At 31.4% G+C, this 14,845-nt stretch overlaps 1 protein-coding gene and 1 pseudogene across 1 annotated transcript; both read left to right on the top strand.

The window, feature by feature from the left end:
• Positions 1-2,267: 2,267 nt before the first annotated feature.
• Positions 2,268-7,130, top strand: LOC107463027 (uncharacterized; annotated as a pseudogene).
• A 1,635-nt stretch (positions 7,131-8,765) lies between these two features.
• LOC107463105 (inositol polyphosphate multikinase beta) lies at positions 8,766-13,047 on the top strand. Its single transcript, XM_016081844.3, has 4 exons — positions 8,766-9,039; positions 9,321-9,387; positions 9,486-9,555; positions 11,856-13,047. Exon 4 carries the CDS (start codon positions 11,860-11,862, stop codon positions 12,751-12,753), a length of 894 nt encoding a protein of 297 aa, XP_015937330.1. The 5' UTR covers positions 8,766-9,039; positions 9,321-9,387; positions 9,486-9,555; positions 11,856-11,859; the 3' UTR covers positions 12,754-13,047.
• The last annotated feature ends 1,798 nt before the right edge of the window (positions 13,048-14,845 follow it).

The following is a 14,845-nucleotide window of genomic DNA, read 5'->3' as shown; positions in this document are numbered from 1 at the left end:
TCAGCATGTTATTTTTAATTAATTTGGGATTTTTTTTATATTAAAAAAGTGAACATTATATGTGTTTAAATTAATGTTTGCAATTATAAATGTTGATATTACTATACATTTGTAAAATTATTTTTGATTAAAATTGAATTAGTATTAATATGATTTATGTTTGAATATTTTATTTTCAATATAATTTTGAGAAATTGATTGTCACTTAGATAGAAGTTAAAATTGTGTTTGGAATTTGGATGTATAATTACTAAAAAGTAGAGAAATTTATAATATTATTTATATTATTTTGTAATTCATTTTTTATAATTGAATAAAATATATTAATATTATTTGAAAAAAATATATATGGAAGTACAAAATAAAAAAATATTAATTTTAAGTCAAACTAGACTGAATTTGTTTTATTTTTTAAGGTACTAATACTATATACTTATTAGTTATTAGGCTAAATAAACAAAAATACATATGAAAGAATTTAGAATAAACAAAAATATATATTTAGATTCATAAATATCAATCAAAGTAATATCTCAAAAAATATTTTCAATCGATAAAAATGTACACAAAAAATCGTAAATATGAAATCTTTATTAATAGTGTAATAATTTTGCTTATAAAAAACAATCTTTAAAATATACTTTTGTATTTATAAATCTTTGGTGCGTAATTTTATTTATTTATTTTAGTTAATATGACACAACTAAGATATATAAATAATAAAGACAACTGATATTAATTTGAACTTTTTTTCACCAATTAAGTTGGGTTGATTAAGTAATCATTTCAATTGTTCACAACAAATGTGAGAGTTTGAACCCGGTCAACCCATTGACTAAAAGCAAACCGACTGAAATATCCCATAAATAAACTTTAGTGCTAACAGAATAAATTAATTTAAATTCCAGAACTTGAGAAGTTGAGATATTTCCTTTACCTTCCGCTTCTGCAAGAACTTCTTTTGCAGCAGTATAGAAAGAAGGTTGTTGCATGTACCCTCGTCATTTGCCAACAACGCTTCACTGTCACTCCCTTTCAACTTTGAATTTGCCATCAACAGAGACTCTGAACCACAAATAACACACACTCCATTAATGAACTCTCTCACAACACCTCTAGCTTCGTTCTCATCATCAAATTAACATGGTCAAAGTCAGGGGCAGAGCTTAGTTAAGACAAGAGGATCACGGCTCCCCCAAAATTTTTGTTAAAAAAATTAGTAATACTTTTTCAGAAAATAAAAAATAGTTTAGTTGGTTCAAATACTTTACTATGACTTAAAATATTAAAGTTCAATCTTCATCTCTTGCTTTTATTGCACAATAGTTTTTAGTTTTAAACATTCAAATCTTGTTGAATTTGGACTAAACTAAGTGTATTCGCATTTCACAGCTCTCTATTTAGTAAGTAGCACTCATTCTATCTTTGAGTTCAAATATAAAAAATTAGGTATTTTTTATTTATGTAATTTAATATTATTATATGTTTTACTTTTTATTTAATTTAATTTTTTATATGGTAACAAATATTAGAATATTCAATAAATAATGATATTATTGTATTTGTATAAATTGATAAAAAACATGGTTCTGAAAACCGGACCGGACCGGCCGGTTCAACCGGAAAAACCGGGAACCGGTCAGTTAACCGGTCCGGGTAAGTTCAAAAACCGGCTAGCAAAAAACCGGTAAAAAACCGGTCGAACCGGCCGGTTAACCGGTAAATCGGTCGAATCGGCCGGTTTTTAACGGTTTTTTAACGGTTTTTTATTAAATTAATATATTTAAAATTATTTTTAGGTTTTTAATAATTTTATTTAATATTTAATTAAACCGGTTGAACTCCGGTTGAACCCCGGTCGAACCATTGAACCATTGAACCAGTAACTTCACCGGTTCATTGACCGGTCCGGTTCTCGCAACCTTGATAAAAAATTAATAAATATTATAAATTTTAATATTTATTCTTCTAATTTCTTTTTTACATGTTTTACAGGATATATATTCAAACTTTTATATAAAATAATCATGAAAAATCAAATAATTGATGCATTTTTAAGAGGAAGACTAATATTCAAGAAGGAGAACGTATAATTTTTACAATATCAATTTCTGTAGATAGTTCTTCTACTTTAATGAATCATGAAAAAAATGAGATACAACCTTCAAATGTTTAAAGAGTTGCATCTGATGAGTTTGACCTTAATTCTTTAGAACGAGACACTGAAAAACGGCTTTAAATTTGACAATACCACCCAAATAAGAGAAATGAGCTTAAATGGGGTCCATATAAAAAATATTCTAATAATTATCTTCTATTTGACCCTTCAAATTTTATTTCAAGCTCCGCCATTGGTCAAAGCTATCAGAGTTCATCAAATTGGTGCCGGTCAGGTCTCTCTCTCTTACTTCTTGTTTTCATTTTATCTACTTTACAATCATTAACTCATTTTATTACTTAAAATCTCATGATACAATTATTATTATCTTCAGTTACTTTTTAAATAATGACATTATGATTTATAATTATCAACTATGAACATGCGTCCTTTTTGTTTAGAATCAGCTCAATCAAGTAGGTTAAATCTAAGTCTTGCAGTTTAGTTAGGTTTACTCAATTTTAGGGTGTGATTGGTAACACTGAAAAATTAAACTTATTTGGATAATTCTTATTTGTATAATCACGCTTTTATAATAATCGATTATGTGACAGTCAATTTATGTTTGGGGTGACAAGTGATTTTATGATAACTATTGTGTTTGAAATGTATGAAGAAGCTGATTCTAAGTAGTATAATTTGCTTTTGCTTATAATCATAAGCTTCAAAATATTATATACACTTATAAGAAATTTTTTAACTATTTTATAGGTTCCCAAAGATGGTCTTAATATATGATATCAAAGCATATATTGTGTTTGTTTGTTTTCTTGTCGAGTGGTTTCCATGGGTATCCATGGCCGAACACATTGACCAATTCCTTCGCCGTGAATCATCCACTTAAGGGCAAACAATTGACCACAGGATGCTTATATCATTATCTCAAACTCGCTCTCAAAAAAGTGATGCTTTTTGTTTCTATGATTCCTTAATGCAAGTCATGCACAAATAGATTGAAAGTCGTCATATTTAATCTTGATTATGAATTGTTGAATTATTGAAGATTAGGATGGTGCTTCTGAGGTTTGTTTCATGGTTCTGTTAAGTACTTTTGTTGTTACCGATTGATTACAGGTTCTGAAGTGGGAGGATGTGGAAATTGGAGAGCCTAAAGAAGGTGAGGTTCGTGTGAAACACAAAGCAATTGGGGTTAACTTCATTGATGTGTACTTTCGCACAGGAGTTTATGAAGCCCCTTCTTTCCCCTACACTCCGGGTTAGTTAATTTGATTTACTTCTACCAAATTATTCTATGTGGTGATATTTTTTCTCTTGTAGCGCAATGCACACACCTTCAATGACAAATTTTCTAACGAGCATGTTTTATGGAGTGAAAAATATTCTATAATAATGAATTCAATCAAGCGAGGTTTCTTGCTATATATTGGAGTTATTTGCATTTGAGTGCTGAGTGACATATGAGCAGTGTTTTGCTAAATGGGCGTTTTTGTTGGAGGCTTGTTATTCGTAGGTGGTGTGGCATGATCTAGGAGGTTTTTATTATGATATTTTCTAGTGCTGTGTTTTTGAGGTATTGGTAAACATTGTTGTAATGATGGTGAGTGTTGGAGGTTTTGTTTTGTGGGTTTCTTTTAGGGCTGGCAATGGGTAGGGTAGGGTAGGGTTTGGACCCTACCCTAATCCTACCCGCGGGTTGAAAATTTCATTAAAACTCTATCCTACCTTACCCGCGGGTTGAGAATTTCTCAACCCTAACCCTACTCGTACCCTAAAATTCTAAACCCTACCATACTCTACCTTACCCGCAGAAATATCAAATTTTTTCAAAGTAAATATAAAATTCAATTATTTCGAATTTTATATGTATTAATAACATAAAAAATAAAAAACTAATGCTCTAAATTACTAAATTAACTAACTAGTTTAGTGGTTGTACACTTATTATAAGTTATTACATAAGAAAAGTTGTGGGTTCAACTCTTACTTCCTTCACTATATAGAGAAATTTTTATAAAATATGTGTTATATATGAGGTGCGGGTAGGATAAGGTAGGGTACACCCTAAACCCGTACCCTACCCTACCCAAACGGGTTGGACTGGGTTGGGTACCCGCGGGTAGGGTACGAATTGCCAGCCCTAGTTTCTTTAGGTCCCTTCTGTTCTAGGTTGGGTCTTTATGTTCTTTTTTTTTCTGTTTTTTTGTCCCCTCACTTTCCTTCCCTTTTAAGGTTATAAAGTGAGTTACCCATTGACAACAGAAAGAAAGGGAAAACGAAACTTAATCCTTAAATTCTTGGCCTGCTATGCTGTGGTTTGTTCCCTTGTCAGAAGGCTAAGGATTTTGAACACTTCCTGTCCAATGCTGGATGTTGATTCTGGATACCATACACTAATGCTATACAATCCTGTACAAGCAAGTCTATGCTAATGCTACTATACACTCTATTAGGTCTAAGCAATTCGGGAATGCCAAGTCTATACATTTTGGAAAAACCCTTGATGGCTGAATCTTTCTAACAATAAACTCTTTGAGCTGATATGGTTAGTGTTATTCTTCTAGGGGATTTACTAATATGATTGTATTATAAATACAGCCATATAACTAGCTTGTCACATATATGTTACTCAATTGTTCCCTGTGCTTATTTTCTTTTACTTTTCTATTGAGCTTATAACTAAAATAGTGAAAAGAAAAAGGAAAAAAACACATGAACCTCCTCTCCTGCATGGACGGTGATGGTCATTCCGTGTTCTGTATTTTGTCCTATCAAATATTCTTTTATTTATAAATTGACTTTTAATAATAATGCCTAAATTGAAGCCGTCGAACCCAGCAGGGTGACTACTTTTGGGGTGCTTTTGTTTTAGTGGGACATTACATTTACCGACTATCCAATTTGAAATCATTAACTACTTTTTCTCCTCCAATCTGTTTTTGGAGCTAAAGAATTTCAAGAGCAATATATGCCTTTATGATAAGTTTCTAATTTCCAACATTTAACTGAAAGCTGTGTTGAACTCCGAGGTATCATTTTCCTATTTAATGTGTCAGGTGTGGAGGCTGTTGGGGTTGTCATAGCTGTCGGTGCTGGAGTCACTAGTGCAAAGGTTGGAGATCTGGTAGGTTATGCAGGTCGACCATTAGGCTCGTATGCTGAAGAGCGAATTCTACCTGCAGAAAAAGTAGTTCCTATCCCTCCTTCAATTGACCCAGCTATTGGGGCATCCGTCATGTCAAAGGGCATGACAGCTCTTTTTCTGATTCGACATTGTTTCAAGGTGTGTTTCTATATCGGGTTGCCATTACATCTGAAGGAAATCTTTTTTGTTTTCATATTAGAAAAATAGAAATAGAATAAATAACTAAGTTAATGTAGTCATTTTATATATTTTTTTAATTCTTAAAAGAAATGATTTTAGGAATAAGGGAGTTAGTGTAATGTTTTTCAAATAAAGTAATGGAGGCATATGCAGTGTTGAAAACTAGAGGGAATATGATAGCTGACTATGTTATCTATTAAGTGCTAAAATCAAGCTTCATCCTAAAACCAACACATTTTTAATTTTGCTTCAGCATGGTGATAAACACAGACTAATATAAACACAATTCTCGTTCATGCAGCAGCTGGTGGAATTGGATCTTTGTTATGCCAGTGGGCTAATGCTCTCGGTGCAACTGTTATTGTCATCATGTTATAATCTATACAGAAGAGGATTTTGTTGCTCGTGTCAACGAGATAACATCAGGCAACGGAGTTGAAGTAGTCTATGATTCTGTAGGAAAGGATACATTTCAGGTAAACCTATTCTGTGCTATATTGAAATTTCAAAATTAGATGGTTGAGTACGAGAGAGATAGAATTACTTTATATTGCATTCCTTCCCTCTCTTTCTTTTTATTTTTCCTCCTTGTACATACTTGGATTTTGTATCCAAGGATCCAAGGATGTACCACAAAGTGACAGTGACAAACGAAAACGATCAAAGCCATTAATTTCATTAGGAGTTTATTACTTTGTGTTCTTTCTTTTTTGATCATTGATTATCCAGAAATGGCAGTAGATTAATGCATCAAATCATCCATTTTTATTTTTAAATTTAACAAATAACAAGGAGATCCTAGATATCAAGTATGTAGTGATTATTATGCCAAATCTTCAAATAAATTCCAAGATCATATTGATGAAAGCCACCTTATTTTCTAATACTAGGTAGACAAAAAAAAAACAGTCAGAACTTGTGTTATTTATCATTCATTAATTGTTGCAACAATTAATAAATATTAAATAAGGCAAGTTATGGCTGTTTTTGGCTGATTTTCTTTGGTTACCAAATATTTTCGTTTTCTAATTTAGGTATGGATTCATAATTGTATGAAAGCCACCTGATTTGCAAAACATGATTACTTGAAAATAGATATTTATATTTCACGACTGATTACACTAAATTCATTAGGAATTTTCCTTCCACATTTAACCACTATATAATGTTAAGTACAGTACAATAAATAATGAACATTTACATTATAAATGAGTTGTTTTAGTACATAATTTTATAATCAACTCTTGATTTTTTGTTCTTTAATCAGCATGTAAATGACTAAACTTTCCATACTATAAACCAGGGATCTTTAGAATGCTTGAAGCTTAGAGGTTACATGATAAGTTTTGGGCAGTCATCAGGTAGACCTGATCCAGTTCCATTGGCTTCCCTGGCTACAAAAGCACTGTTCTTGACAAGGCCCGCCCTAATGCATTACGTCATCACTCGTGACGAGCTATTGGAGGCTGCTGCAGAGGTGTTTGCCAAGGTTTCTTCCGGTGTCTTGAAGGTGCGGGTTCACCATACTTACCCTTTGTCTGAGGCAGCAAAAGCGCATGAAGACATTGAGAGTAGGAAGACCTCAGGTTCTATTGTGTTGATACCATGAGTTCTAATGTTTGCAAGTAGATTCTAAACATCAATTTACTGTAATAAATGCAGCATTTTGGAAGATTATATTTCTTTACATATAAAAAGTACCAGTAATGCCATTTTGTGTTTATGTAAATAGTCAGATCTTTATAAATTTGGGACGTTACTTGAGTGATATTGAGTTGCTTATCATTTTAACGGAAGTATATTTTATCGAATTTGAATTTGTCCTTTTTTTTTTTTTGCAGTCTGAACGGTTAAAGATAATTTGGTATCGTATCATAATTTAATTTAAGAATTTGTTGTTTGTCAAAAAATTGTTATATATACAAATCAAGATTTGAATAATGAACACTTATTTAAACAAATAAGTGAGTTAATCACTTGATAAACTGGAATTAATTTGAGTTTGTCATTTTTAATCCAATATCATTTTCGACTTTTCGTATTGAATTTAAACTGTGCTTCGAGTCGAGTGAATTTGGCCAGAAGTTATATTATAAAACTAAAATACAGATTTTAGATATGTTTTTTAATTTTTAATTAATATTTTATATTATAAATATCATTTTATTTTTAAAATAATTTATTTTTTACATAAATGTATATAATATTTATCAAATTTAATTTTAAAAAATTATGTTTTATTTAGTATATAAATTTACAGAAATCCGTATTAATTATATTTTATATAAATATTGATTCGATATAACTTAATTTATTTCAGATTGATATAGAGTCGAATTATTCTTAAAATAGATCTAATAAAATATTAAGAATGGATCCAAATCTACTCAAGTATCCATTCCAATGGCTTGTTTTATGTAGGGAATGAATCCTCTCAAATGTTAAAAAAAAATTGAGAATGTAAATTGTAATCTTTAACCCTTTATTATTCTCATTTATATTTATTTTTAGTCTCACTTATAAAACTAATAATAAAAAATTACACTTTACTCCTTCAATTATTAAAAAAAAAATTGAAAAAATCCATTCCCTTTTATGCACACCCCTGTTCCTTCCTCACGTGCGCTCCCACTGCGATGCCATAGGAGATGCCCATCTTACCCCTATTGAGTATTAAGTGGAAAAAAAATACTTATTATAAATTATTGGAGAAAAAATAATGATAATTATTTTAAGAGACAATTAAATTCTCAATAAAAAATAATTTTTTTGATTTTTGATTTTTATTTTTATGAGACTGATTAATTTTTTTATCAATATTTTTTATTTGTATTAACGAAATAATCCTACTTAACATATTAAACTATTGATTTATCTATTAAAAATTAAAATAAATAATTTTTGTCTTTTAAAAATAATTATTAATGTATATCAAAAATTAAAATAATATTATTTTAAAAGCCTTGTAATCCTTCAAAAAAAAATTTAACGGGACCGGTTGGGTATTCCTCCAATTATTATGAAGTAAAGTGTTTCTTTGGAAGCACTCACCACCACTCACGGCTTCGGGTTTGGAAGCTCTCACCGTCGCGTGGTCTCTCACCGGATCTCCGGGTCTCTCTGTTGCTCTCACCTCCTTGCCCCCAGCCCGTTGCCGCCGCCGATCACCAGCTCGTCGTCGTTGAGTGTTGCCAGCAACCCATCAGCCTCAATTGGTTGCTAATCTTGACGGAAAGTCTTTAAATTAAAATGAAATTTGGCATCCAGACATGTGTGTTCCCCTCGATATCATGCATCTCAATTCAACTAACACTTTTCTTTTTACTACGCAACAGTGTTGACCGTTGAGGTTCTCTTTCTTTTTGCGACGCAAAGCAAAAGAGTGTGGTGTTCATATTCTAAATTATAAAATTGAGAGTCAAACGTTTGACTCAGACCAAACAACAAAAGGTGGATGCGTGAAATCCCCATTTTGCCCTTGGCGTGTTTTCGGCTTTTGGCTTTATACCGACGCATCTCGTACCTTTCACAGTCACGTTGTCATTCTCATTCTTAGTTTCTCTGTGACGGAGAACTTTCTCCCTCTGCAATTTTTGCCGTAATCACTTTCTACTTAATCTTCATTACCTCTGCGATCTTTCTTTTTCTCTTTTTGCATTAACATTCAGGCACTCATTACTAGCATTGTTTTTTCTTGCATTTCTACGCGTAAATCAGAAAATAATCGAAAAATAAGAAAAGGAAAAACAAAATGCATGTAGCTCCTTCGCTGCATATTGGACTGTGATCTTAGATTCAAATGCTTGTTACTTGATAAATGATAGTAATACGATTCAATCATTAACTATGATCCTCTTTTGTGTTTTCAACGAAGAGAAGTATTCAACATTGCAACCTCCGTCAACAAATTTTCTAAGGCAATGCGGTAAAGAGCCTTCTGATTCAGGTAATTGGGCTAAGTAGCTCAGGTTTTGAAACTTTCTATTTTTTATTTTCTGGTGAGCTGATTTCAGTGTGTGTGTTTATTTATTTATTTATTTGCAGATTTCTGCTTAGATTTTTTCTAAAATTCACAGAGATAGTCACCTGGGGATCTGTCTCTCTTAATTTTAAGGTGAGTTTTGTCTATATACTTTCCCTAATGTGGGTTTCTAACAGAAAAGGAGAAAGATTAATGTGTTTTTATGGTTTCTTCTGGGAAGATTTTAATTAACGAATCTTATGTATAAGCTCAAAGGATGGCTAGAAAAGAAACATTTCAAAATTAGGGTTTTGTGCTTCACAATTGAAGCTTGTGCTGCATATTATGCTGTATAAACCTGAAATCTTTATTTCCTGAATACCATGTGATAAAGGTGTTACAGCGAAAATGCTGTAGCTTGGAAAGAACTTGAAGATCACTCTTCATTCATTCTGATGCCACTAATTTATTTATTAGTTTGGTTATTGAAAAAATTGTCAGAAAATTTTTGTTCGGTATTTTTGTTATTAATTGATAAATTGAACGATTAGTATGTAGCAGTCTGTTCTAACTAATGCATGGATAGAGTAAAATCCTTTCTTTTAAGTGTACCAAAAGATATATGTTTCTATCTTTTTTAAGTAAGAAATAGTAACCAAAACAATGTGAAGCTCCTGTGTTATGACAAGTTTGGTACAAGAATATAATGAATTAGTTGGATTATCACAAAATAAATAAGTGAAAAAACAAGTCTGACATTTTAGAAAGATTTTGCTTAAGATTTGAGGCAAGTTAGTTTTAGAAATTTATTGTTTCTGAAGTTATTCATTTTGAAGGATCTATGTGATGCCTCATTTTTCTTTTATCATCATCCTCAGTAGTAACATTCGACATGCCTGCCTGCATAATTTGCTTTACTTTGATGTTTGCTTCTTGCATAGTTTTGTATTTCCAAATAGAGTCATGACTTGTGATAATAATAATATTAATTTTCCACTGATTCATGATTTGATGTAATGTTATCTCCTTGGCTTGTGTGCATCAGATTCAAACACCAGTACATGGTGGCTTGCTTTTTTTTATTGGATGTTGTTTGTATGTAAATCCCCACTTCTATCAGGTATTTCTTGAGAGTGACTTACATTCACTTTGCCTCAGTTTTACCACCAGAATATATTAAAAAGAAAAAAGTATGGATAATGGTTAAACTCTACATGATCTGATTGGAGGTCTATTTGTTAACATGGTTGATGATATTGAACCCCTCTTTACATTGCTTTCTCTGTATATTTTATATTTTTTCCACCCTTTTTAATTTTTTTCCCATTCGCTATGCATCTAAATCGTTCTATCTGTAGCTTTTCCTTTCTAATCTCCCCCCTTCAAAATATATAAGAGGTCCCATTGTGTGTGTGTGTGTGTGCTGCAATTATTCCTTTCTAATCATATTTTGTTTCTTTTATGTTTCTCAAATTTACATATATTAAGATGTCTCATTTTGTGTTTCTCTGTGTTTCCTCCCTTTTTATTCCCTTTCTAATAATAAAATGGCAAGCATTTCATGCTTTAATGCCTCTGTGAAAACTAGTTTCTCTAATAAAGCTTCTTTCTTAAAGGCAGTGAAGACTATTTTCAGAAACTAAATGTCTATCACAAATGTTGCATGAAAATTATTCTCTGTATAAATATTGAGACAGTTCAAGGGTAGTTCCTGAATACGAGTGCTCTTATTCTCAGTATCTAGAGAAACTAGAACAAAAACAAAAATAGAATGATAAAGCAAACTTCTAGCATCTGGGGAATAATATTTTTATCAGTCCCCAGCAACAGAAGGATTTGCTTTAAGCACTTTGTCATGTTCCCAAATATATTCTCCTCCAAGTTGTACATGTTTGCTTCGTCTTCCTTGCACCCTATGCTAAGCTTGATTTTCATTAGTTTTTTCCAAGGCAACCGTATATTACAGCCGTGATATTCTGATTATTCTCATAGATCTTGGGACTAAGGAATTAAGGATAATTGAATACTAGTTGTCGTTGATGCTGATTGCACTTGCTAGTGAACTGCATCAATAAACAGTATTTTGATGCTTCTGTTCTCTATGTCATTTTGATGGACAAGCTTGCATTAGCATGCTTGGGATGGGATGGGAAAGTGTCGGCCCATTTCATAGGTTGTTATATTGATTAATTTGAGATTTACCAAGTTTATGGTTTCTATTTATTTATATATATATAAATGATCATCATGCTACCTAATGAGCAATACTTTGTTGTTGCTAACTCTACCACATGTCCCTATGGGATTTTTTAAGATGGTGGGGTTTTCTGGTCCCACTCTCATTGTCTAGGGTTGTGTCATAATGAGAACTTTGTTTATGAAACAATTGCTGCTTGGAAATCGCATGTTAATGTTTTGTGATTGTATCTGAGGTTTGTTACCATTATCAACAGGAAAATGTTTAAGATCCCAGAGCACCAAGTTGCTGGTCATCAAGCCAAAGATGGTGTCCTTGGCCCCCTAATAGACGATTCTGGAAACTTCTACAAGCCTCTTCAAAATGATGAACGTGGTTCCAAAGAAATTGCATTTTATACCTCCCTGTCTTCTGATCCCAGGGTCCCCGACAACATTCGCAGATACTTCCCCATTTTTCGTGGTACTAAGGCTATCAATGCATCTGATGGCTCTGGCTTACAACCCCATCTTGTTTTGGAAGATGTTGTCTCCAGTTACCAGAGCCCATTTGTAATGGATATCAAAATTGGTTCTAGGACTTGGGATCCGCAAGCTTCTGAGTCCTACATTGAAAAGTGTTTAAAAAAGGATAGAGAATCCTCTAGCCTGACATTGGGTTTTAGAATATCAGGATTGAAGTTAGTGACCTCCTCCAAAGATGCATCGGTCTGGCAGCCGGGCAGGAAGTTTCTTCAGAACCTAGCTGCCAACGATGCCAAATTGGTATTGAGTAGGTTTGTTTCTTCCAACGTGTCTTCAAATGATAACATACACCCAGATCGTTCTTTTGCGTCTAAGGTTTTTGGTGGACCTTCTGGAATTTTGGAACAGCTACTGGAACTTAAGAAATGGTTTGAGGTTCAAACTATTTTTCATTTCTATTCTTGTTCTGTCCTCATGGTATATGAAAGGGAATCTCTGATGAAAGGAAGTAGTAGTTCAGGTGCTCTTGTTAAACTTGTTGACTTTGCACATGTGGCGGATGCAAAAGGTGCCATTGATCACAACTTCTTGGGAGGGCTTTGTTCTTTAATTAAGTTCATTTCAGATGTATTGGAGGCACCTGTTGAAAACGGCTTTTGTAACAATTACTGTTCTAAAGATGAACACTGAGCCTGCTTTGCTTCCAGGGACAATTTTGGGATTTCCAAACAAATTCTGACTTTGTTGACAGTCAAATCAAGTAAACTACTTGCATTACTTTCTACACTGCCTCTGTTATCCTATATTCTCCGCATTATATTTCTTGCAAGTCAATTGTGAAATGAAAAATGTGCAAGTCAATGTTACTATGTTGCATATCATGTGGCAGATGGATGGTGCACATGAACTCAAATTTCCTGCTAATTAATTCAAGCATCAGTTGTCTTTGTCAGATGAGATGAAGAAATCTAATTATCTTTCAAATATTGTTGTACTATTTAGATTTTTGTTGAGATACTCTTTGAGCTATACTTATTAGGACAATGTTACCATGCATCAAGTTGAACTTGGTTTATGATGTGGTTGGCAAATTTAAAGATGAAATTGTGAGATGTATATTTTCTTCAGATTGAACATCTCTCATTTCATCTCATCTTTAGATTTGCTCAATGTATCTGCACCAAGTTTTACCTAATTCACCATTCATTATTATCCGTTTTAATTAGAAAAAAAATGATTTATCATATTGACAAATAAGAGTAATACCATAAATGGTTAATGAAGAAAGTTGGGCTTTTTTAGGCTTTATGTTTATTTAATAATTTTCTAAAGAGAGACTAAAGAGCCAAAGTTTTCCTGTTAGTGTGTTGAGAATATTTTTAGGCGTATTTGTTAGCATGAATTATCCTTTAGTTGTGAATTTGGTATTTTACTTTTCACATGTTCTCATGTTGGTGACTGTCGAAGAAGTAACGGGAACATGTCCAAACACCCTTTAGTGCGTGTACTGATTTATATTTAGAACTCCAGAATCATTGATTTACGAGTTAATAGGTAAAATAATTTCTGAAAGATATCGATTTTCATTTTTGTCTCAAAAAAAATAAATTAATCAAATATGTCATTAAAAGATAACGTTAGTCTTTCTGTTATTTTTCTTATTTATTAACGGCACTAACAGAAAGACTAAAATATCCGAATTTAAAATTTGTAAAAACTAATTTGAGTAATTACTCTATATAAAATTTTTAAATATATATATACTAATTTTACATTGAGTGGATCTAATTTATTTCAAGTCACTTTTTGGTCGAATTAAAATTAATCCAATAACCTTTTAGATCTAATTAGATCCGGCCCTTACTCCTAACATGAGTATTGACTAGGGATTTGAATTCTCTAAAGTTTGAATTTCACTTTAAAGAATAAAGTTTTTATTTTTGAATAGTTTTTCTTTCATATTTATTATTGGTTCCATCTATGAAATTAATGGTGAGAGATCACACTTTACTTTTTAAAGTAAAATTCAAACTTTAGAGAATCTAAATCCATCGATTAGTGTCTTCTATCAATTCTCTCATACTATAAAAAAACAGACATTAATAAAATAAAAAGTAAATTCTATGATATTTATAATTTGATGTCTAATTTTTTTATTTAATTTATTTTTTATGATAAATTTTAAATATTTAATAATTATTTATTTTTATATTTTTAAAATTAAATATTAATTTTTAACTTTTTTTTAAGTTTTGTAAACATTTTTAGACATAATACTAATCAACAAAATAAAAAGGGTAGTGCTATGGTGCTGAAGTAATTATTTTTCAGTATCTGCTAAAACGAGTTGGCGAGTAACTGCGTAAGACACGTAGTCTTACTATGCGTAGATGTATAGATAGAAAACTTATGCAACACCAAAAAGTGCAGAATTTTGTCAGTTCTCTACTTTAATTAATTGCTGCATAAAGTAAACTAATTTCGAAACTTGAAAAATTTATTAAGGGAGTTAATTTTTATAATTCAAAAGACACAAATCTACAAAATTTTATAAAACGTCAATGATATTTTTTTTAACTTAATTTATAAAATTTTTTAGATTTGTGTCTTTTAAAAAGTAAAAAAAAATATAGTAGAGTAAAACTTACCTGAAACCAAATAACATAGTGTAACACACATCTTTGATCAATATTAAAAAAAATTAGCCTAATTATGTACATAAAATCCTAAAAAATACAGTTCTATCTTTTTTAATTAAGTTAGATTTAAAATACCAATAATG

The sequence above is a fragment of the Arachis duranensis genome, chromosome 8 (genome assembly GCF_000817695.3).
Source record: "Arachis duranensis cultivar V14167 chromosome 8, aradu.V14167.gnm2.J7QH, whole genome shotgun sequence".
Classification (NCBI taxonomy): domain Eukaryota; kingdom Viridiplantae; phylum Streptophyta; class Magnoliopsida; order Fabales; family Fabaceae; genus Arachis; species Arachis duranensis.
Note: the sequence above shows the minus strand (reverse complement) of the source record. Positions and strands in the feature narration are given on the sequence as shown.

Excerpts from the sequence above, each read along its gene's own strand:
- LOC107463105 (XM_016081844.3), top strand. The coding sequence starts at position 11,860 with ATGTTTAAGATCCCAGAGCACCAAGTTGCTGGTCATCAAGCCAAAGAT.